The following is a 23,415-nucleotide window of genomic DNA, read 5'->3' as shown; positions in this document are numbered from 1 at the left end:
GGCATTCATGTAGTTGGGAGCTGTCACTCTAGTCAGAACACTCAGGCTACTTTAGCTGCATATTTATCACGTGAGTTAAAGATTAGAAAAGCATGTTTTTCTTTTTATAGCACATTTTTTTTTTCTACTTCAATGAATTCACTCTCAGGTCCTTTTTCTAGAGCTACTTGTCAAAGATGTGGAATGTTGGGCTAGAAACAAATGTTGGATTAGGTGCAGGTGGTCTCTGATAGCCGATGTGTTTCTAGAAAACATAGCTGAACTTGAACTTACGCGCCTCTGCCTGCTCAAGATGCCCACGGAAACTCTGGGATGCGCTGGTGGAAGCAGCTAGAACACATCACGTGTGAGAAGCAGAGCGAGAGCACCACAGGCAGTCAGTGCACAGCACCTAGGCTGATCCCCATGGCTTTTACTCTCATCACCCACCCAGCACCTGGACTTGATGCTCTGTTCGAGAAATACCTTCAATGCTGCTGAGTCAGCCATTGCCTCCGAGCACGGAGGGTGCANGTCCAAGGAAACTCTGGGATGTGCTGGTGGAAGCAGCTAGAACACATCGCGTGTGAGAAGCAGAGCGAGAGCACCACAGGCAGTCAGTGCACAGCACCTAGGCTGATCCCCATAGCTTTTACTCTCATCACCCACCCAGCACCTGGACTTGATGCTCTGTTCGAGAAATACCTTCAATGCTGCTGAGTCAGCCATTGCCTCCGAGCACGGAGGGTGCACTAGTGGGAATTTACATGCCCTAGGGGGTAGACCCTAACTAGTGACTGTCCTGTGCTGGAGAAGGACTCCAAATGCCTCTGATGGGACAACTATTAGGTATGATGGAGAAGATACCCAGAGCTCCCTTGTGGATTTAGCCAAAGATACTCATCTGGAATATGGCCTGATATGGCATCTTTCTTTGGCCTCCTTTTCTTCCGGGTCTGACTTCCCCACTCCCCTATTTAGTTTTCGAGAGAACTCTTCCTATGAAGTCACTTGCACATGAATCCTCATTTCAGGGTGAGTTTCTGGTAACCCAACCTAAGACCGTAAACAAGCGCTTGATGATGAAACATTGGTACTTCCCCTATACACTGTCATTTCAATTCCACATCTTAGCGGTCATGATTTGGGCAAACATTTTGTAGAAGGGTTACACAGACAAGTCCAGCTCACTTGGAACGTTGAAATAAATGCCGTTCAACAATTTCTGAACTAGAAAGAGTAGAAGAAAACTCAAAGTATTTGGAGCCGGCAAGTAAATAAGAAACCGACCAGATGAAGAGTAAAGTCTCCCAAGTCAAGGCCATACTGGGAGCATTTTCTCTCTATCAAAACATATTGAAATAAGTATCATTAATAAGGATCATTCTTTTAAAAGGATGACTGGAGATGTTCTTTTAAATCTAAGAGATGCCAATCTGCATTAGTCTTACATAAAGATTTCTCTGAGCAAAGAGGTAATTACAGCCTGACAGATGCCTAAAATAGCCTCGATTCTGTGTTTCTTTTTCAATCCAGAGGTGGGCAGATACCACCCTAGCGCCTCTCTGAATTATAGCTTACGAAACTTGGGAGAAAAAAAATGATATCTATTGAACTGCAATGTTTAGACTACCCAAGCCTTTCAACAAGCTTCTCCTACCCCCTCCTCTCCTTACCATCCCGAAGCAAATGAACAGTCTAAGTTCTCTTCTCCAATGGAAACTGTTCGAATCCCTTCTTGTGTTAAAAACGGTGCTGCATGCTTTCTGCATGCGCTTGTACAACGGTTCTCAATCTCTGTTCCACTTAGCATCCATGTTTGACTCTGGGCTCTGCTATTTACAGGCTGCACAACTGCAAGAAAATACCATACTCCTTTGAGCCTCTGTATCCTCATTCACAGAATAAAGGAAATCTTTGCTGTGAGACTACTGTTTTGTGAAGGTGAATGGTAACCTTTACGCACATATGTCGATCATGGGAGAACATATAATAGGAAAATAATGCTGACAGAGGCAATGCCTTCAGTGGATCGAATATTTCCCACACTGCTTTACAAGTAGAAGCTTTACGGTGCAGGAAGTCAATTTTTAAAATCTATGCTTCGTTTGATGTCCACAAGTGTAACAGTCTCAACATTTAAACTTCAGATGGCAAATTTCACGAGTACCATAAAAACTGGTCTGCCATGCACTTCTAAGGAAAAAAGAAAACATTTTGTTTTCAACGGAAGAGCTAGGTTTTTTTTTTTTAAGATTGTATTTATTTATGTGACAGAGAGACAGCCAGCGAGAAAGGGAACACAGCAGGGGAGTGGGAGAGGAAGAAGCAGGCTCCCAGCGGAGGAGCTCGATGTGGGACTCGATCCCGGAATGCCGGGATCATGCCCTGAGCCGAAGGCAGACGCTTAACGCCTGCGCTACCCAGGCGCCCCCAGAGCTAGGTTTTTTATTTCTTCCATAATAGAGGATTATTTCTTCTTCATTAAAAAGAGCAGGACTTGACCTGAATCCATGATCATTGCCATTTGATTTTATTTGTTGGCTAGGACTGCAAGAGAATTAGTCAAATGAAAGTACTACGTGCCCATAAGAGATACTGAATATTTGTAAATAGTTCTTCAGATGTTAAACTTTTCAGTAAAATCTGCAGCCATTGGAGGATTATGTGAAGTTGGTGAAATAGTACTGGAATCTCCTTGAGTTGGCCCATAAAAAGAGAGAAAGCAACTAGGAGAGCAAAGCCCCCAAACCATGACCAGCCCAGCAAATCTATGTGTGAGCTATCCCCACGGGCACCGAAATTGGAGCTGGTGAAGACAAACCAGCAATGTATCTGTGTCGGAGGACCTGGAGGGAAGGGAGAGGGGCCTCTGATGGCTCTGAGAGCAGAAAAACCTCGGAATTGCCAACACGTCCTCCCCCAAAGTGGGAGATTGCCATCCAGGGAGAGCAAGCTGCAGACATCTATACAGAGTGGTGAGGTGAAAGCACGTATTTCCCTGGAGAACTACTGCTCTGATGCTCTAAGGGTGACAGGGAGCGTCCGTGTTGGCTCCATGCCGACAAGGTGGATGGAGTGTATCTATGTAAAAATGGGAGGAGAGGGCGCCTGGGTGGTTCTGTCAGTTTAAGTGTCTGCCTTCGGCTCAGGTCACCCGACGTCGGGCTCCCTGCTCAGTGGGAAGCCTGCTTCTTCCTCTCTCTCTCTCTCTGTCAAACAAATAAATACAATCTTAAAAAAAAAATGGGGGGAGGAAAAGGAGAGCTGACCAAGAGCAGAGGTAGGTAGACACTTGCCTTATAGGTATTAATATGAATTGTGAGTATAAAGATAATAGTTCAAGTTCAGTGTTCAAGGAGATGGTGAGAAGGACAAAGAAGAGGTTATTCGCTAATTTCCAAAACGTTCAGAGTAGGAAACCAATAGATAATAGCCTGAAACAAAAAACGGTGGGTAGGTGTGTGTGGGGGAGACTAGGCCATTATGTAAAGGCACCAGTCTCATGACAACCACCCGACCAAAACATCTATCTTCCTAATTACAATGAGTCACCCACAAACACACACACGTGTGTGTAAGGAACACGATGATATGATGTGTAGTGATCAGTAGGATACATAGTTAAGTGAAAAAATTATGTCTCATTTACTACTATTTCTGAGAAAGGAGACAAATTGGAATATGTGCTCATATTAAACAATGGAAGAAAGAACCACAATATAAAATAAAAAATAAGTGTTACATATCTAGGAGGAAATAGGGAGGGGAGCACAGGGACAGAATTTATACTTCCTTGAACATATATTTTGTATATCTGACTTGAAAATCATGTAAGTAGAGATAATTATAAAACACAGCTAAACAAAATCCCTAAATATTGCTTTTTAAATGAAATAAAGAACCCACGTATCCTGTTGGAGGAATGGTTATGGCTACACATAATTTTAATACAAAATGAAAGGAGCCATCCTAGCAATTGTAAGTAAGATGAAGTAATCGCACCTGTGAATCCAATTAGAGGCAGAGTGACAGAGAGGAACTGTCCCAAGTGATTTTATTTTATTTATTTATTTATTTATTTATTTATTTATTTATTTATTTATTTGACAGAGACAGCCAGCGAGAGAGGGAACACAAGCAGGGGGAGTGGGAGAGGAAGAAGCAGGCTCACAGCAGAGGAGCCTGACGTGGGGCTCGATCCCATAACGCCGGGATCACGCCCTGAGCCGAAGGCAGATGCTTAACCGCTGTGCCACCCAGGCGCCCCCCAAGTGATTTTAAAACAGTATTTTGAACATCCTTGTGAGATATGTCAGGAAGACAGATAGAACTGCAACAAAACGATCTTAAAATGCATTGGGTAATCAGGTTATTTGTGGTAGTGTTGTTATTCTGAGGAGGGAATATGGGTTGCGTAGGATCAAGCTGAGAAGTCATGAGAGGGTTGCAGAGAACAGGGATTTAGTTTGAGAAAAAGGAGATAAAGATGAAAGATAGATGGGGTCATGTCAAAACGTTTTGTCCTGAACTTGAATCAGACATACCGCTATCAGCTCATGATGTATTTCAGCTTTAAAAAATGTAGACCAATGTCGTAGTTCTATCCATCTCAATGAGCACGCGGACATTCAGATTACCAAGCACTATTTCCCACTAGAAGTAATCATGGCTCCTTGGAGCAATGACTGATTCCAGATCTGGAGCAATAAACACACAAGCCAAACCTGAGCATCTTGTATTATCAGACAGTTGAGACACTAACACAGACAATTAGGGTTATGTCACAAGGACTCGATAGCCCACTGCAACAGGCTCCCACTTACCAAAGATGAGACGAGTTGAGATTTGACAAGAATAAGAATATCAATGGATTTAAACAATCAAACATACCTAAATCCATGAGTTCATAATAACATTAAAAAAAAAAGTTTTGGGGAGAAAAGCCAGTGAAACAACTCATTTTGAAAACTGGTTTCATAAAGTGGTAAATGAAGGGACAGAATCAAATATTAACCCTGCCTTCCATATGAATTGCTCCTCAGGGTAACCAAATTTATTTTCTCTTCATAATTATTCAGCTAATGGGTTCTGTGCTGGCCATGGAGCATACTCATAAGTCAGTAAGTAAGTAAGTAAATAAATAAATTTATTCAGCTAATAATTGAACAAGAAATAATAGAATTAGAGTATCACTTCATTGCAATCACTAATGAAATGAGAGATTTGGCCAAGATTATCAATAGCTGCTTACATTACACAAAGAGACACAACCAGCTATCATGCACCCCTAGAGATATAAAGTAGACAGCATCCTCCATAAGGAAGCAAATCAGACTCTTACAGAAAATACAGAAAGACAGACGATTGTGGGACATGACACCCAGGGATACAGTTGGCAAATTCGGGCTCTAGGATTCCCAAAACACTTGTTTTTTTAAATACAACTAAATTGTTTTGGAAGACAATTTAAAAAAAGAAATGGAAGGAGAAAGTATAGTTTAGAAGAGTCATGGGGCGCCTGGGTGGCTCAGTCGGTGAAGCATCTGCCTTCGGCTCAGGTCATGATCCCAGGGTCCTGGGATCGAGCCCCACATCGGGCTTCCTGCTCGGCGGGGAGTCTGCTTCTCCCTCTGCCTCTCCCCCTGCTTGTGTGCTGGTGCTCTCTCTCATATAAATAAAATCTTCAAAACGAAATAAAAATAAAAGAATCTTAAAAGACATATGAACTGCTCATATTATGTGGACTTTATGTGGATCTTGATTCAAATATACTGTGTAACAAGAAATCATTTTCTGAGACCATGGAAGAGATACGAATACTGTGAATATTTGATTACATTGTATACTATAAGGTATGATAATGCTATGATGGGTTTTTAATTTTTATAAAGAATTCTGATCTCTTAGAGGTAATTACTGAATTATTACAGATGATATGATACATGGGGTTTGCATCAATATTATGAAAGAGTAGAGGGGTGTCTTGGGGTATGGATGACTGATCGGCCATGAGTGAAGATGGCTGAAGCTGGGTGATGGGAACATGGGTTGACTACACTTTTCTCAACACTTATGATCCTTTTCGAGATTTTCCATAATAAAATGTTTCCAAAACAACCTGCAGCCATCAGGGACCAGTAATAATGGCAGTGGTTTCCTTAGCCTGGCCAGGATTCAGTCCTCTCTTCTAGTAATGGCCACCAGATGTCCTTTGCAGAGCCAAACTCTCTAACTCTTAGACCCTAAAAATCCAGGTAGGGCTGATCCATCTTCATCACATGAGCCAGCCCCGCCCTCCAGCCCCCAGGGCATGGTCTACACCGCAAGTGCCAGTGATTTATTTAGGGGTAGACAGTCCTCGTACTGGGCCAGTAAACACCCTGCCTGGGAAGGCAGGTTAGACTTTTGTGGGAAATGGTGGGCCTTCACCCCTTGGGTTGTTCAGCTGGTGGCATGCCAAGCCTAGAGGTCTGGTTTCACCTCACCACTACTTGGAGAGAGCTCTCCTAAAGGAGTGAACACAGGAAAGTGGGCCAAGGCCAGAGTTCGAGGGCAAAGGACCCCTGTCACCATTGGGTTTCAATACCCGACTCCCCTCAGGCCTGCCCAGCTCCAACCTAGGTTTGTTTGGAATTCCATCAGCCACTAGATTCCCTTTTTTTTCTTAAGCCAGTGTGAATTACGTTCCACTTCTGCCTGAAAGTGGCAGACCTATTGTATATTTGAGAGACCAAGGAAATGGACTTCATGGAGAAAAGAAAACAAATTACAGAGGGAGGCCACCTTAAGGGCCTCCCACGTATTGTATTACTTCATAAAATAATGGAAACCGGTTCCTCCTTGAGTTTAAGACACATAATATATGCAGGAAATTAAAGGACGAGAAATGTGAGTTTTTAAAAAATTGTCACACTTCTAGAAGCTTTCCCCAAACTTGGTATGTTTCATTATAAATCCCGAGAGAGGTTTCTTTTGTTATTGTGTTTGGCTATTCAGTTTTGAAATTACCAAGCTCCTAGTCACCCAGATACCCTGAAGTGCTGTATGAGAAAGAACATTCCCTGTTATTTCCAGAATTCAAAGTGAGCTGATACTGTTGATTGGGTTCAATGAAGAACAGTCTGTTCCACCTCTAATATCCTTGATTTAACATTAAATATAAATGAAAACACCCTGGGGCAGAGTTTCAGAGCGTGTGATGAAAATTCAGCTCTGACGTGCTTCTTGTAAAAACCCAAGAATGCTCAGGCCACAGAGCCATCCCATTTATTAGACACAGAGATGTAGACTATTTTGTGCATAAATATGTAAATAGATAGCAGCAAGGAGGTAAAAGGAAAAGAAGGATATTTAATAGTGATAAGTTCTCATATGGGGGGAAACTAACAAATCTTTCGTTTTCTGGGTCCTTTATTATTTGATCTAGAATCAGTAACGAATTTTGCCTTGGTTGTTTAAATGGGAAATACTCAGAATACAAGAGAGCAAAGATGTTGAAATAGAAATGAAATCTTGTTTAGAATAATAATATATTACACATGCTTCTGTCTAAATGCCAAGATCCACAATTTTTTTGGGTGCTTTTCTGTCTAAACATATGTAACTTACAGAGTAAATGAGTTTATATTTCATCTTTTAAGTTGTAATCAAATGGCTTATTAACTGCTTTTTAATGTCTACTATGTGGTGACATGTAATTTGGTATGCTTAATAAAGACTGATTTATAATATACAAGATACTGATAAGCCAAAATGTTGAAATAAAAGCTGATTTGAAAGACTTTTTTTTTAGATTTATTTGACAGAGACAGAGAGAAATGTGTGCAAGCATGGGCGAGGGGCAGAGGGAGAGGGAGAGGGAGAAGGAGAGGATCTCAAGCAGACTCCCTGATGAGGGCAGAGCCAATGCGGGGCTTGATCCTACAACCCTGAGATCGTGATCTGAGCCGAAACCAAGAGTCGGATGCTTAAACGACTGAGCTTCCCAGGTGCCCCAATTGCTAATTTGATAGACACAAGCTCATATGTTTGCATGTGGAATCAAAAAGCATTTCAGAATGGACAAATGGCCTTCAAGGAGGTCTTTATTTTCCTTGTGTGTGCATTTTGTCCAACATAAGAAAAAGAATAGGTAGTGTGTACAAAATTTTAACTCCATAACACTAGCTGTCAAAAACGTCCTTTAAAAAAAAAATTCTACTTAATGTATCTCTACTCTGAATTGCTGCCCAGTGGCCCGGTAGGAGACATATTCTCAGTTGTGTCTTGGGAGAGCTCCCTTCTTGCCCAGGTCACAAGAGGGTCCTGGAGATGTTACTCAGCTCTCACCGCTCAGGAAGGGTGCTCTGGTGCTTACTCACACAGCCACCTGTGACGGGTCTGCTCAGACACCAAGTGACAGCATGGAGTAACGGACGGTACATACCACAGGTGGACATGGGACTGACTTCCTGGCTTCTTCAAGTATTGCTCAACTGACCTTGAGCAAATCAAGGAACTCAAAGCACAGCATAGCGCCCAGCAGACCCTCAGCACGAATTGAACCCTGTTTTCTTAACTAGAAATGAGTCTAATTACTCCCAGTCATGGAGAAGTGCTAGGATTTGGCGTGTGGGGCCCAGAGGTGGGCTTAATAAATGGTGAAGGCTTCACGTTTCCTTGTTCGAAAAATTGTGGCTCAAGTGCCTCTTTCAGCAGCTTTTGTTTGCCTGAAAAAACAAGCTAGCAAAAGAGTGGCAGGGGAATACAAAATCTCTCCTTGCATCTTACTTGTGCAAAGAATCCTTTTCTGCCTGAGATTTACAAGCCAATACATTTTTTATAGATCCTATTTATAACAAAAATTCACGGTCCTACCATTTAGTTTATGAACATGGGGTCTCTTCTACCACACCATCTGGACTCCCAGCAGGGAGAGGGTGGCTTTTGATGATTGCTGCCTCCCTGCTCCCTGCTCTGTTGCTTGGGAACAGGGACAGGACTTGCCTCATTACCTCCCCTCCTCTCAACCATTTCATGGATATTTTCCCATCTTTGGACATTCCCGCTCACGGGGGAACCATTCGTCTGCGGGAATTTGAAATTACACCCTCTTGAGAAAAAGGGGAGAGGTGTCTACCACTGATCATAGCATGCTTAAGATGGCAAGATTTCCTAACTACCATCTCCAGTGGTCCTCAATGGGGCGAGAACATCTCCAATTATGGGAGAGCACCACCGGGGTTTAGTGGATGAGGCGCCAGATGTCAAATATCCTTCCAATCAAGGACAGACCTAGACAATGAAGAATGGTCTCACACAAACCGCCTATGATCCCCCATCACAAACTTTTGGGGCTGTGACATGCCCAACTTGACAGAGCTGGTTGGGAGATGCCTGGGGAAGAACCCTGATCCTCTCTCTCCCACAGGCAGGTCGATCTCAGACTCTACGTTCAGCATCTTCACAACCAGGGGGCTTGAGGAGATTACATAGCGCTGATGCCGATTCCGTCAGGAAGGGAGGACGTCTATCTGCCAGTTCACATGTAGGCAACACGTATCAGGCATAAATACAACCTTTAAAAGCCCACGCTGTGTTTTCGTAGAGGAAAGAGAAGTTTAATGTACACTAGAGGTCATCATTCAGTATGGGCATAAATATAACTCTGGTTATGCTGGGAATGGGATCTGACACTGCGTTGAGGCCAAGGGGCAGTTTAATTCCAGAACGGTAACTTGAACCACTTACTAAATACCCCATTCCAAATCTATGAGCAGAGGGTAAGGTGATGTGAAGAGGCTGAGACCAACGAAGTCAGGAAAAGTGAGGCAGACAGACATAGGACAGTGAGCTGAGCTGGTGAAGCACGTGGATGCTTGGAACATGGATGTCAAGACTAAAATGAACACGTATGCAAAGGCATGAGACGAACCATGGACCTGCTTCTTTTTTTTTTTTTTTTTAAAGATTTTTTTTTTTATTTATTTATTCGACAGAGATAGAGACAGCCAGCAAGAGAGGAAACACAAGCAGGGGGAGTGGGAGAGGAAGAAGCAGGCTCACAGTGGAGGAGCCTGATGTGGGGCTCGAACCCATAATGCTGGGATCACGCCCTGAGCTGAAGGCAGACGCTTAACCGCTGTGCCACCCAGGCACCTGCTTCTGACACGACTGCTGAAAAGGTCATGAACTTGCTTAGATTTGATTAAAAGAATAATGAAACGAATTGTATGTAATCACGTAAAAGGCAGGTCCGTATTAAATTCACTTGTAGGGGTATTCCTGAAAACACTTATTTCTACTCAATTTTGTGTTGAGCACTGCACTAGGCACGAAGGGAAGCCTAATGAATAAAAGACGATCTGTGTTGAAAGTGGCCATGCACTCCGCAAACCTGCTGCCTCCACCGATCGGCCACACAGCTGGAGTGCGTGAAGCTTCCAGTGCAGGGAGATTCATCCATGTGGCTGACTTCCTACCAAAGGAGGGGAGTGGAAGTGCTGTATCCCCCCACCCCTTTCCTTCCAGGCCTGGCCTGGCAAACCCTCCCACGTGCCCTTCCAGACTCTTCCCTCTCTGCCGTATGACAAGGACAAAGCCGAGCTGCGTACTGAAGATGGCAGAGTCGCAACCCAGGGTCTGGGTTGGGTCCCTGGATTCCCCGCCCCCCTCCCTGAAGGGGAGCTGGCCACCAATCAGGAGCACTCATTACAGACTTTATGTCATTAACGAATTCCCATTGTGACTGAAGCATTGTACAGTTTGGGGTTTGTTACAGCAGCTAGTGTTCTCCTTATCTGGGTCCTTGCCACTAAGAAACACGGACACGTGACAGAGACCGACAAGTTCACAAATACGGATAACCTTGTGTGGTATAGATTATAATAAAGATCTCTGTACATTTCAGTGGATCAAGATATGGGAGTAATTAGGGGTGCCTGGGTGGCTCAGTCGTTAAGCCACCCAGGCACTGGGTGCCTTTTGTCTTCGGCTCAGGTCATGATCCTGGGGTCCTGGGATCGAGCCCCGCATCGGGATCCCTGCTCAGCAGGAGGCGTGCTTCTCCCTCTCCCACTCCCCCTGCTTGTGTTCCCTCTCTCGCTGTCTCTGTCAAATAAATAAATAAAATCTTAAAAAAAAAAGATATGGGAGTAATTAAGTTTGGGGGCTGACTGGGGAGGATAAGGGAAAGCAGTACAGAAATCTGTGATGTTTATGTTTGCTTGTTTACTTATTTTTTTCGCCATCATTCCGCTTTCCAAAAAGGATTTTAGGTGGCCACAGGGTTCATCATATTGGCTTTATCTTTATTATTTTTGCTAGCAAAAAACCCCCCAGCACCTTCTGCTCCATTGCCCTGCCTCTTCAGTCCCCTTATCTTCAGAACAGGTCTCGAGTTTCATTGGTTTAAGTCAGGGGCCAGCAGACAACAGCCTGGGGGCGAAATCTATCCTCCTCTGTTTCTGTAAACAAAGTTTTATTGGAACAGAGCCACACACGTTTGTTTACATATTATTTATGGCTGCTTCTGTGCTACAATGGCAGAACTGGGTTGTTGTGACAGAGACCATATGGCCCACAAAGCCTGAAATATGTACAACCTGGTCCTTTGTAGAAAACGCTTGCCGACCCCTGATTTAGGTCGTTCCTAACCTGGTCGTAACCTCAGCAGGGCACATGCCAAGAGCATGCCCACACCCCCTTCACCCACACGACACGACCCTGAATTCCCTCTTGTTCCAGTCACCGCCGCCTCACCCTGCTGCACACCTGTGTGGGTCCCCGAGTCAAGGTCACTGATCATCACTGCTGGGTTCTAGAGCCCTAGGAGTGAGTTTGGCTACCTCTGCCAACGATGCCTGGGGGTTTTCTGGGCTTTTTGATCATTCCTCAAGTTATTGTCATCCTAAAAGACCAAATTTCTTAAAAAAAAAAAAAGCCTCGGGGCGCCTGGGTGGCACAGCGGTTAAGCGTCTGCCTTCAGCTCGGGGCGTGATCCCGGCGTTATGGGATCGAGCCCCACGTCAGGCTCCTCAGCTATGAGCCTGCTTCTTCCTCTCCCACTCCCCCTGCTTGTGTTCCCTCTCTCGCTGGCTGTCTCTATCTCTGTCTAATAAATAAATAAAAAATCTTTAAACAAACAAACAAAAAAGCCTCAATTTCTGCTCAGGTTTGTCTCTTTGGTTTTGACTTAATATCTGGATTGCGCTCCAATCCTCTGCTCTGCAATTTCAAGAGCATTAATGACCACATCTGACCCGACGACCTGCCTGCTTCCAAGTCACCAAGTGCTCTCACACACAGGCTCTCTTTCTGGCTTATCTAACTCTTATAATTGTAGGAGATAGATCTCCAATTTTATGGCTCAAGAAACAGGATTATGTAAATAAAGTCCGCCTCCAACACCAGACACAGCGAGTCCATTTCGGACGTAGCATTTGAATTCACCTTTTTCTGATTTCTAAGCCACATATCTCTTTATCAGGTAGCAGGGTAGTATTCTGAACTATTCACCGATGTCCCCCTCTCACGTCCATGCCTGCCCCGCTCATTTCTTGGCTCTGCTTGATCTGCTCTCTTCCTCTGCCCATTTGGTCAGTGAGACCACACACCAATCATCCCCCCTGGACACGGTCATGATAGAAGTGGAAAAATATGTAGGTTGTAGGAACTGAAGGCAAAATAAGGCCAGGAAGAACATTCAACAAAGCAGAGAAAAATTTACTCCTCTCTGGCATGGGGACCGGTTGGAGGATGGGGAGACAGAGCGAATCTTGAGGCGCTCAGAAGAGCACCAAACTGGGGGTACCTGTGAAAGAGCAGGCATCCTCCCCTTCTTTTCAGAAGCTTATCCTCCAGGAAAATTCCATGGGGAACCCCCAAATAGTCTGGTGGAATGAAAGAGTACAATGACTGTGCCCCTTTTGTAGTCAGAACCCTGGGAGGGTGATAGGATCCTGGAGGAAATGAGCCCTAGAGAGGAGTGCTTGTGCCAGTATGGCACAGGAGGGCCAAGTGCACCCAAGATGGCAGACAAGTGGCTGAGGAAGTACTGACAGCGGCGAACAAGGGATGCCATAGTGGCTCCCTGCCAAGGTGAGTGACTGAAGGCAAGCCAGATGGGCACAAAGGTATCTCAGCAAATTCTAGTAAGATGGAAGATGCGGGTGGAGTGGATCCACTTTGCCTCTCCCAGTGCCTCCTCCTGTTCAAGCAACCCGCCCAACGGAGACGCAGCATGGTAGAAAATGGGACAAACTGACCGTACACCAGGATAGGGATTGGGGATAATCTGGATTATTATACATAATAGATAAATAATGGTACACTTCTGGGGTGCCAGGCTGGCTCAGTCAGGAGAGCATGTGTCTCCTGATCTTGGGGTTGTGAGTTCAAGCCCCATGTTGGGCATAGAGTATGTGGCCTGAGATTCTTATCCACTCCCTGTGTTGGCTGCATAGATAGGCTCGGGTGCTGAGCTCCTGACACCTACTAAAATCTCTGGGAAATGGGGCTTCTATTTGGTCCTGGGCATGTTCTGACTGCAGGCTCACTGGGATGTGAGGTAGATAAGATGTTAAGACATTCAGTAGTGTCAACCATATGAGATCACTGAAAATATGCCCTAGTTGAAAATTCTTCAATCTTATTGAAGAATCTATTCTTCAATCTTCGACGTCCATTTGCCAGACATGAGTTGCACAGAAGCATGTACAGTAACAGAGAGATCTAGTGAGAGACTAGGAGATGTTCATCAACAAAATATAAGGGAAGTTGTAATAATCTGAATGAAACCATTTTTCTTATTAATTTTCATTATAACCTTTGTGAACTATGGACTCAAATCACTTTTTCTGCTTTGTCCTTATTTAGGTTTCCCCACACATTCCATTTTCTAGAACCGCTGACCTCGACCTCTCTCTCCCAGGCTCTGTAATTTGCAAATGTCAGGAAATGTGCACACTGCAAGTGTGAATCAGGTGAGCCTGCAATGTGTCCTGTCAGCATACTAAGGGGCTGTTCTTTTCTGTTTTCACTGAAATTGCTTGCAAGTCTTACTCTAATAAGGCCTTATTATATCACACATCATCATGCATATTTTATACGCCTATGCTCGGTGGATGCTCTCCGCTTTGTTATTTTACTAAGCAGCAATTGTGATGCATCTAAGCCCAGCTGAAATTAGACAGGAAGGTGACCCTCCTAATAGATTCCTTTGCAGACACAGTGCCCCTGGAACATGATCTGATTTGACCTTCCATTATAATTCGGGTGAGGAGAGACTGATAAAAAGATAGAGGGGCTGAGATCTAATTTTTAGGTGGGTCCCTTCTAAATGGTTTCTCTTGCTCTGGCCAATCTCGCACCGACTGCAACAAGCAGGCACTCCTGAGCCCTTCCCGCTAAAATCAAAGCAAATGCTTGGCAGACCTGGGATAGGAGACAGGTTCTGTGCATATCATTCAAAAATGGGGATGCTAAGACCCACGATCTAGAGGCCAAATCCAGCTCCGTGTTTTGACTCGCCCACCAAGTGAGGACTTGATAACTAGGCTTGGTCCCCTTTGAGCCGACAGGTCCTGGTAATTCCTACTGGTTTGTTCCATCTACAATGCATGCCTCCCTACTTGCCCTGAGCAGCTGTTTTAACTGCTTTAAGCCCCCTTTTTCCATTCTGTAACGGGGGTACAATAAGCAATACTTGCTCATAGGGCTCTTGTAAGAAATACACGTGATGGGCAGGTTAAGAGCGGTCACTGGGGAGCCAGACTGGGTTTCACTCCACCACTTACTAGCTAGGGGATCTTGGGCACATTCCTTAGCCTTTCTGCACTTCAGGCTCTCCATCTGTAAATTAGAGGTCAGCCTGAACCCATGAATCATGGTGAGGACTGGATGACTTAATATACTACAGGTACACGGGACACGGTGTAGTAAGAGCTGTATCTCTGCTATGTGGTCTTAATACCAAGGAGTGAAAGAGTTTAGCATGTAATAAGGACTGGCTATGTGTTAACTCTCATCAGTAGTTGGGCTGCGACCAATACTATTTTCTATTTTTCTCCTAAAAGTCAAAAAAATTACCCTTAACAGTTATACGCAAGGCTCAGGCTTCGATTGTGGAAGTGAGTTGGCTCACTTGTTTTGTTGAGATGTATCTGTTCCAGGAGGACACGAGGTCTGCTTTTGAGCGTTCTTGTTATAGTTGTTGGAATGATCTTCCTGGCCTTGGAAAGAAATTTGTACTTTGCTTGGCATGTGTTTATATATATTAGTTACTTAGGCAAAAGGAATGTCACTAAAAATTAGTGTTTGTCTTTTGTGAATTAAAGTGATGATGCGTAATTTATCATCTATTCTTATTCTTATTATAGTTACTTATGGAAGAAGCCTCGTGCTCCCCAGAAAAGCTCTCCAGTCACAGGACATTGGTAGAGAAGGGATGTCGTGTCTGATAGATGTGGGTCATCTTCTCTAGATGTGGCAGGAGCTATGGCACAGCTCATTACTGAGATCAGCAGGCATAATCAAACCAGGTAGTGAGAGAAGACAGATGGAGGGACAGGCAGCTGCCTCATTGCAGGGGATGGAGAAGGGGAACTAGTTTCCAGTTTGACCCTCCCGCCTTCTCATCGTGGGGTGGGCAGCCCTCAGCTTTCAGTGCCGTGATGGAAAGGGGTAAGACTGAGCTGCTCACATGCGTGGCTCTCCAATGCTGCCTTCTGATAGAGACAAAGGGAAAGGAAGGGAGCCAGCACTTTCAGAGTCTGCTGCCAGAGCCCTAAAACTGGGACTGGCATCTAGAGGGGTCAAGAAACATTCTGACACTACATGCAAAACTGTGTGGGCCTGTGAATTCTTCTGGGTGGAGGCACAGGTCCATGCCATTCATCCAATTCTCAGATGGATCTCGAATCCCAAAAGACAAATGCCTCCAGTAAAACCCAAGCCAGGAGTTTTGCTGCTGCCTTAAAGGGGTGACTGCGGGAGGGCAGGACCAAGTTTTGACATCATGGTTTAGGACGGCCACACGTGGATATTTCTCTATCTGCAGGTTGGAAAGTAAGTGTCCGTCAGGAGGGTCTGGGGTTTCCGGGGACAAAGGCAAGATGTATTTGACAACCGTCTCTCCAGCCATGAACCTGCCCTTGCGCTCAGGGTCAACAGCTACCCCCTGCCACTTCACTACACTCCTGCACATCCCCATCCATCTCCTCCTTAAGTGCAAGAATCTTGTCTTTGGTATTTATGCATGGCCCGTACCCTACCAGTCGTCTGCTACCTAGTTAATGCTCAGTAATTGTTGGTTGAAGTCAAACGAATTCAATTGGGTTGGCTAGCCTTGAGGGATGGGGCATGGTTCATGATGTCTATGAGCAATTATACTCCATAGTTTTTAAAAAGAAAATTTTGGAAACTGTTTCAAGTTAATTTGTCTAATTATGAAATGCCAAGGGAAATTATCCGCGGATACTTGTAAAGAAGAAAGATATGGTAATTTGCAAAGGGCACGAATTCTGCAAAGATTTTGCTCCTCAGCCACTATAAAGTATGAGAGAGTTAAGAACTTAGAAAACTGTGAAATGAACAGAACTCGTCTAATTTCAGCGCAGCAATTATAGCTTTTTCTGAGGATACATGAAAAAAACCCAAATGTGGTTACTATAGTAGTAAATTGGTCTCCAAGAAACTCCTTCATTTTCTCCAGAAAAATAAATAATTTTCTATCATAGAGCAACCAAATGATAAGAAAAATAACCCACAAAGAAACACAAATGTATCTGGAAAGAAAAAAATGATCTGCGAGCAAATGCCGTGATGGGAGAAAAAAGAACAAAACAAGACTAAACCACTTAGGCAAGTGAATGGATGCCAATCTTTAAAGAGCGAATTTTACAGGGTTATTAAAATGATGAGTGTTTTTCCGAATTTCCTTAGTGGCGAAGAAAATGGGATATTTTATTAAACAGAAAGGGAATTTATCTTGTGTAAGATACAGACATTAAAACACGTATCGGCTGAGAAGCCCAGGGATGATGTTACGCGAGCCACATTTTTAGGTTAGTACACATATGGCAGACAGATGACTAAGCTGATGGGAGGGCACGGGAAGGTTTTCTAATACTTGAACTTCTTCATTAGTGAGAAATGCATTATTTCCAAATTCCAGTGTAATGAGTTGGAAGGTATCAGCCACAGTGGGAATGCCACGACCGACTGCATTTCATCTCTGTGAATCGCCCCGTGTTATTGTACGAAGCTTTCTTTGGCTACAAGAAAGCACCTTGTTACTTTCATACAGATAAATGGATCGCACGGAGATTAAAGGGAGCAACCTTACGAAATGTGGGGCATGTTTCTCGTCTCAATGGCATCCAGGGCCAGTGTGTTTTTCTCACTAGCAACATCCCTTTGAATCTGACAAAATCCCCCCAAGGGTTCGATGTGGGGTCTTGTCTGTCTTGAGGAGGCCTGACCTGAAGAGGCATCACCGGTCCTGGTGGCGAGGACCGTCGGCTCCCTGAGGGCTGGGCACTGTCTCCTCCCTCCCTGTGTCTGGTGCCTTAGCTCTGTGACCCACATACACAGTGGCAGCCTGATAAAACAGGGGTTTCCTGACAGGTGGACCCCTTAGCTGACATTGACACTTGCAGAGCTGAAGGAGGGGCTGGGGGAAACCACAGAAATCAGTAGGTTTCACAGAGTTCTCTTCAGAGCCCACCCACTCACTCAACGCATCGTCACTGAGCCCCTCCCATGCACCCAGCTTTGGAGCAGGTCATGGGGACATGGAAGGGGACGACACAGACAAGGTCTCTTTTCTCGTGGGCTGTAGGACCCAGGTCACCCGATTCCACCACACCTAGCTACATTCCAGTGTTAAACTGTGTCCTTGTTACATATCAGTGAGACACCTGCGAAGAGACTCAAGCCACATTCTAAAGCGAGCTGCAAATAAGTGGGACCCCCAGAACTTTCTAGGAAGAGGCACAATGTGATCTGCTACTGCCAGCCAGCACGTCCTCCTCCCCTTTCCTCCTCCAGTCCACAGAAGGAGTCGAAAGAGGGAACTCTGGCGTTGTCAGAAGGGCCAAGATCTGGGGAGAGGTGACTTCCTGTCCTCTGTGATGGGGTCAAGCAGACAACCTGAAGGGTAGCTGGTCTTGCTGGTGCCAGGCCCCCATGCATGGCACTGTGCAGTCGGGTGGCTCCTCGGGATGCCCTCTTTTCCTGCCACCAGAGAATTCATGGACGAGCGTCACGGGAGAGCCAGCTTGCAGGGACCGAGGACCCCAAGGGAATCGACAGCCAGTGCCAGTCAGAGGAGCGGCCACCGCTGACCAAGAGGGGGCGCTAAGTGCAGGCAGTTTGGCAAGAAGACCTCGGCTCTCTCCTATTGCCCTCCGACCTCTGACCCCGGGGGGTTGGCCTCGAAGACGAATGGGAGTTTTATGCACCCTAAGTATTTCACGATGTTTAAAAAGCATACATGCTTTCCATGTCAAACACCACAACCTCTTTATCAAGTATGCGGACCTGTTGCAGTAATCACCAACGAAAATGCCATTAGTTACTTCAATATCTCCTCCAAGAGGGGCTGACAAACTTTTCCTCTCAAGGGCCAGATGGGTGTGGGTCACAAGTACTCAGCTCTGCTACTGCGGGGAGAAAACCCTCCGAGACAACACATAAATGGCTGCGTGTGACTGTCGGCACGTTATTTATGGACTCTGGTACAAACCATTCTTAGCTCATGGGCTGTGCCGAAACAGGTGGCAGGCTGGATGTGGACTGCGAGCTGTCGTTCATTTAGTCAACACATCTTCGCCGCGCCCTGTTACATAGAAAGTTCTATAGAGACTTTGTTTATGGTGAGGTCATTTTCTTCCAAATGCATTAACACAGAAGGAAAACATTTTTTGGGAAAACCTCTCTCAAGATGCCCTGGTAGGATTGCTGGGAAATGATCACACTTTCAGACGGTGTTTGCTGTGTCTCTGTCCTGCAGCAAGCAAGTCAGAGCCAGCACACTGAAACACGGCTATCTTCGTTCTTCATTCTTCTAACATCCTCCGGGTGCACAGATCAACAGAACTGATTGCAGAGGGGTGTGCCCAGGGGAGAACAAAAGAAGCCTGTGGCCTGCCGTCAGGCTCAGAGCCCGCTTGGACGACCACAAGCATCTCAAGAGAGACGCGGCTCCCAACGGTAACACCGCAGCTCCCTCCCTGGGGCTTGACAATACAGAGTCACTCCTGCTTCTTGTGTTCCTGGCTCCCAGGAAAATGGGAGGTGTCTCCAGGTCTCACTCCTGACGCAGGGTTGAGTCTGACATGAACCTCAGTGCCCGCTCACGAGAAGGAACCCTTGGGAGATGTGGACACCCATGGGGACTTGGCCAGCCCGCTGCAAAGGCTCCATGCCATTGGTCTACACCGGAGAGCAGGGCGGCCAGCCCTTCGGGAACTGAGAGGTTTCCCAGGATGCGGGCCTTGCGGGGCTCAAACTGGAAATGTTGCTCACCCTACAAGTAAGCCTCCTCTATTTCTATTCCTCTGTCTTTTCACCCCGCTCCCAGTCCTTCCAAGGAAGCAGGACCCTCCAGTGCTTCTTCGTGAAACAGAAGCTGAACAAAGCTTGGGAAAAAACTTTCTCTGGAAAACCGCTGAAACACTGCACGTAATGCCTTTTCAAAGTGCAGATGTACTTTTTGTAATGAAAGAGCATCAATGTTAGAAGATCCACTTCTCAGCTTAAACTGTTCTGATAGCTTTAGCTTCTGCTGCAATCTTGCTTGAAAAACAAATCGGTTTATAAAAGACAAGTGTCACACACCCATTATCCCTTAACATCCCCAGAGCACAAGAGGGTCCGCTCATACAATAGACATAGCTCCATTTCTAACTTCTAATGACCCCTTTTCGCCCTAAGTACACTGTGGGAGAGGAACTCCAGTGGACTTCAAGAATCTCTTGACCAATATTTTAACATCGCATAAAATAGATTTTCTGGTGCTCCACTAAGTATATCACATAACAAATGAAACCAAAAGCACATTTTTAAACTGTCTCAGCTTTGACCTAATTATCCTTTTGCTTCAGTTGATGCTTTCACAATTCAGTAATGAATCACTCGGTCAAGTATGAAAAATCAGTGAAATCTATGCTTGCGTATCCATGGGATTATATAAAATTACTCATCGCTTATATGGAATTTGGGTATTGCATTTTGATCTCCTCGATTAGGCAATATCAATGTGTCAGTAATTCTGGAAGGGGAAAAAAATGCAACCTTTGGATATAGCAATGGAAGTAGGAGCCAAAGAACATTTCAGCGGAAGCATATGCACCTTGGCTATTAACACAGAATGGGCACTTGGGTGTTTCGTGCTTAGGGGGCATACGTTTTTATGTTAGAGGTCAGTGTCGCCAGCACCGTCAAGGTGAACGCGTGGGCTCGTGTTACTGCCCTACACTGGCTCACAGACAGCCCTTCCTCCACAGGACGAGGTCTCAGAACTGCGTATCAGCTCTTGCAGCAGAACAGGGCCCAGGGGAGTGAGTCACGCACCTGACCAGGTCGATGACCCGCTCCCTCGGTGCAGCGCTGACTGGCTCATCGTTAATCATTACAATCTGATCTCCCGGGATCAGCTTGCCTTCGGAGGGGCCACCTGGAGACAAAGGAGAGTGAAGCGTAGGTGAGAAGACCATTGCCAATCCACCCGTGTCCTCCTCGCCCCCTCACCATTCATTGAAGCACCTGGCGCTGTCCGCTGAAACAAAACCCAACCCTGGTTGCACATTAGAAAGATCCGAGGAGGGGTGCCTGGCCGGCTTGGCCGGTAGAGCAGGTGAATCTTCATCTCGGGGTCATGAGTTCAAGCCCCATGTTGGGAGCAGAACTGGGGAGCTCTGGGTAAACTCCAGAGGCCCAGGCTACACCCCAGCCAATTAAATCAGAATCTTTGGAGGTGAAATCAGGCATTGGCATTTCTCTAGAACTTCCCAGGCAGGCTTGAGACACAGCAGCCTAGGAGAGCCTCACACTTTAACGGACACACGCAACCCTGGGGACCTTGTTACCCTGCAGACCGATTCAGTAGATTCGGAGGAGCGACGGGTGAGGTAACGCACTTCTCACCAGCTCCCAAGGGCTCTGGATGCTGCTGGTCAACTGAATATACTTTGAGTATGGAAGCCCCCCAAAGAAGGTATTGCCCCAAGGGATAGCCAACCAGCTGTGCAGACGGCCTGCAGCTGCCATCACCTGGGCGCATCTGGATTTGAACAAAGGTGCATTTATTCAGTCAGCACAACTGGTGAGGCTGCATACCGTGGGGAACCGAGAGGCAGCAAGCACATCAGAGGAAGGACAGACAGGATGGGGCCTATGTCATGTGTTTCCGGGCAGGGTTCAAGAAGTGGGGGCGTCTTGATCATTCTTGTCTAAAAGGTGGGGGCAAGGAAGCAGAGCTAAAGTGGGCATCATTCAGGAAGCAGCACACAGTCGTATCAGCTGGGGGATGAGGCTGTTTGGTCATTTCTGTGGCTGGGACCATGACAGAGACTGAACCTGGGTGCGTGTGCCCGTGTTCACACGAGATGACAGGAGACTCTGGTTTTTGTTCTGAGCTACCATAGTCTTTTCCATTGGTTTTTGCAAGAAGGTAGGGAACTAGTATTTGTTGAGCATTTATTATGTACCAGGCAAGGGGCTAGCTGCCTTGCCTAGAATCCCACTGACACTTAAAATCCTTTCCATATAATGAGACGCCCCAGACTCACACAGGTTAAAGAACTGGATTAAAGGGTAGAACCGGGTCACAGCTTACGTCTGTGGACTCTGCCAAGTTCAGGGTGACCAGCATCTCTTTTGAACTTGCTTCGATAATTTAAAAACTGGTCACTGCCAAGTCTCCTGACACATAAACTTAAAGCTACAACTGCATAAAGCATACATCGGTATTAAATAAAACGTATAAATAAATATTTCAACTATCTCCATGTCTAATGTAATTACCTCCCAAATATTGATAGGGCACTATAATTTTCATTTTACTTCCAGTTCTGTCACTGGGTAATAGGTGCAGCTGAAACATGATCTTTCAAATATTATTGCGATGACTTTATTTAGTAATTGAAATGAATACTTCACAGCCAGAGACGGGATCTCGAAGTAATTCAGATGCTTCCCACCCACCCAGACACTTGGCATATGCGTCACCGAAGCTGGAGCATAAACGAATCTTCTTTCTGGGTAGTAAAAAGTAGGGAAAACCTTAATATTTCCTCCTATCAGTGATAAAAAAATATTCATCTCAAAATGTGGGAACTGAGATTGTTTGCACACATAAGAAATTCTGAAAATCACTTGAGAGAGTTTATATAACCATTGGATTATCTGCAAACATTCACTCAAATTCAGTCCAACAAATGCTTAGAAATCAGATGCTGATCAAATACTGAAAAATGTTCACATGAATTGGCTGATGGATGTTAACTACTTTCCTGGGAAGACCACTTGCAGATTTAATAGGCCATACTTTTACATCTGACCCATGCTTTTTGACCAAATGGAAATATTCTTGTTTAATCGAGCAACTTATATAAAGAATTTCAGAAGGGGGGGCGCCTGGGTAGCGCAGTCGTTAAGTGTCTACCTTCGGCTCAGGGTGTGATCCCGGAGTCCTGGGATCGAGCTCCACATCAGGCTCCTCCGCTGGGAGCCTGCTTCTTCCCCTCCCACTCCCCCTGCTTGTGTTCCCTCTCTCGCTGGCTGTCTCTCTCTCTGTCAAATAAATAAATAAAATCTTAAAAAAAAAAAAGAATTTCAGAGGGAAGCAAGACATAGTTCCTTCTGACTGGCTGATGAAGGCAGGGCTGGGCCGGGCAGTCCTGCTTCCCACGGCAGAGCAAGCTGTATTTATCTCTAGAAAAGGTAACAGCCACTTGAGGGAAACTCTCTTGTCACTCCCATGACAGAAACCCAATAAAGAAGGTCAATTGTACAAGCCCTTTTGAAGACTCCGAGTGTCATCTCTGCTAATACGCCATTGGCCAAAGTCAGTGACCTGGTCCAGCTCAATGGCAATGGGGTAGAGAGAACTATATTCTGTGTCCAGTGGGGAGAGAAGAGTGCATCCTCAAAGAACAATCCAACCACTCCGATGACTAAAATCCTTCTGTGACTTAAATGCCACTTTCCACTTTTGTTCACTAAGGAGTTTTATTGTGAACTTACTGAAATATAGCGCAGCGCCTGCCTCTTTTGATGTGCGTTCATACTTTAAGAAGTAGGTCATTTCCATGGTTACAAATGATAGATCAGTGTTTTCCTAAGTCAAAAGATATGATGCATTTGGCAGTTGAAACCCGGTTTGCAGAGCCCTTTGTGTCCCTCTGGTGTCCAATTCTATCCAGATGTTGGAAAAACTCGGGGAGGCTCCAC

General features: G+C 45.3%; 1 protein-coding gene across 3 annotated transcripts in view; it reads right to left on the bottom strand.

Annotated features, from left to right (window-relative positions):
• FRMPD4 (FERM and PDZ domain containing 4) overlaps window positions 1–23,415 on the bottom strand; it is a 558,281-nt gene that overhangs the window by 78,534 nt on the left and 456,332 nt on the right. For all 3 annotated transcript variants that reach the window (XM_034649249.1, XM_034649250.1, XM_034649251.1), the window contains one exon: window positions 20,536–20,638. In XM_034649249.1, coding sequence (XP_034505140.1) covers window positions 20,536–20,638 — 103 coding nt within the window. The remainder of the gene's footprint in view (window positions 1–20,535; window positions 20,639–23,415) is intronic.

Source organism: Ailuropoda melanoleuca, chromosome X, assembly GCF_002007445.2.
Source record: "Ailuropoda melanoleuca isolate Jingjing chromosome X, ASM200744v2, whole genome shotgun sequence".
Lineage (NCBI taxonomy): Eukaryota > Metazoa > Chordata > Mammalia > Carnivora > Ursidae > Ailuropoda > Ailuropoda melanoleuca.
Note: the sequence above shows the minus strand (reverse complement) of the source record. Positions and strands in the feature narration are given on the sequence as shown.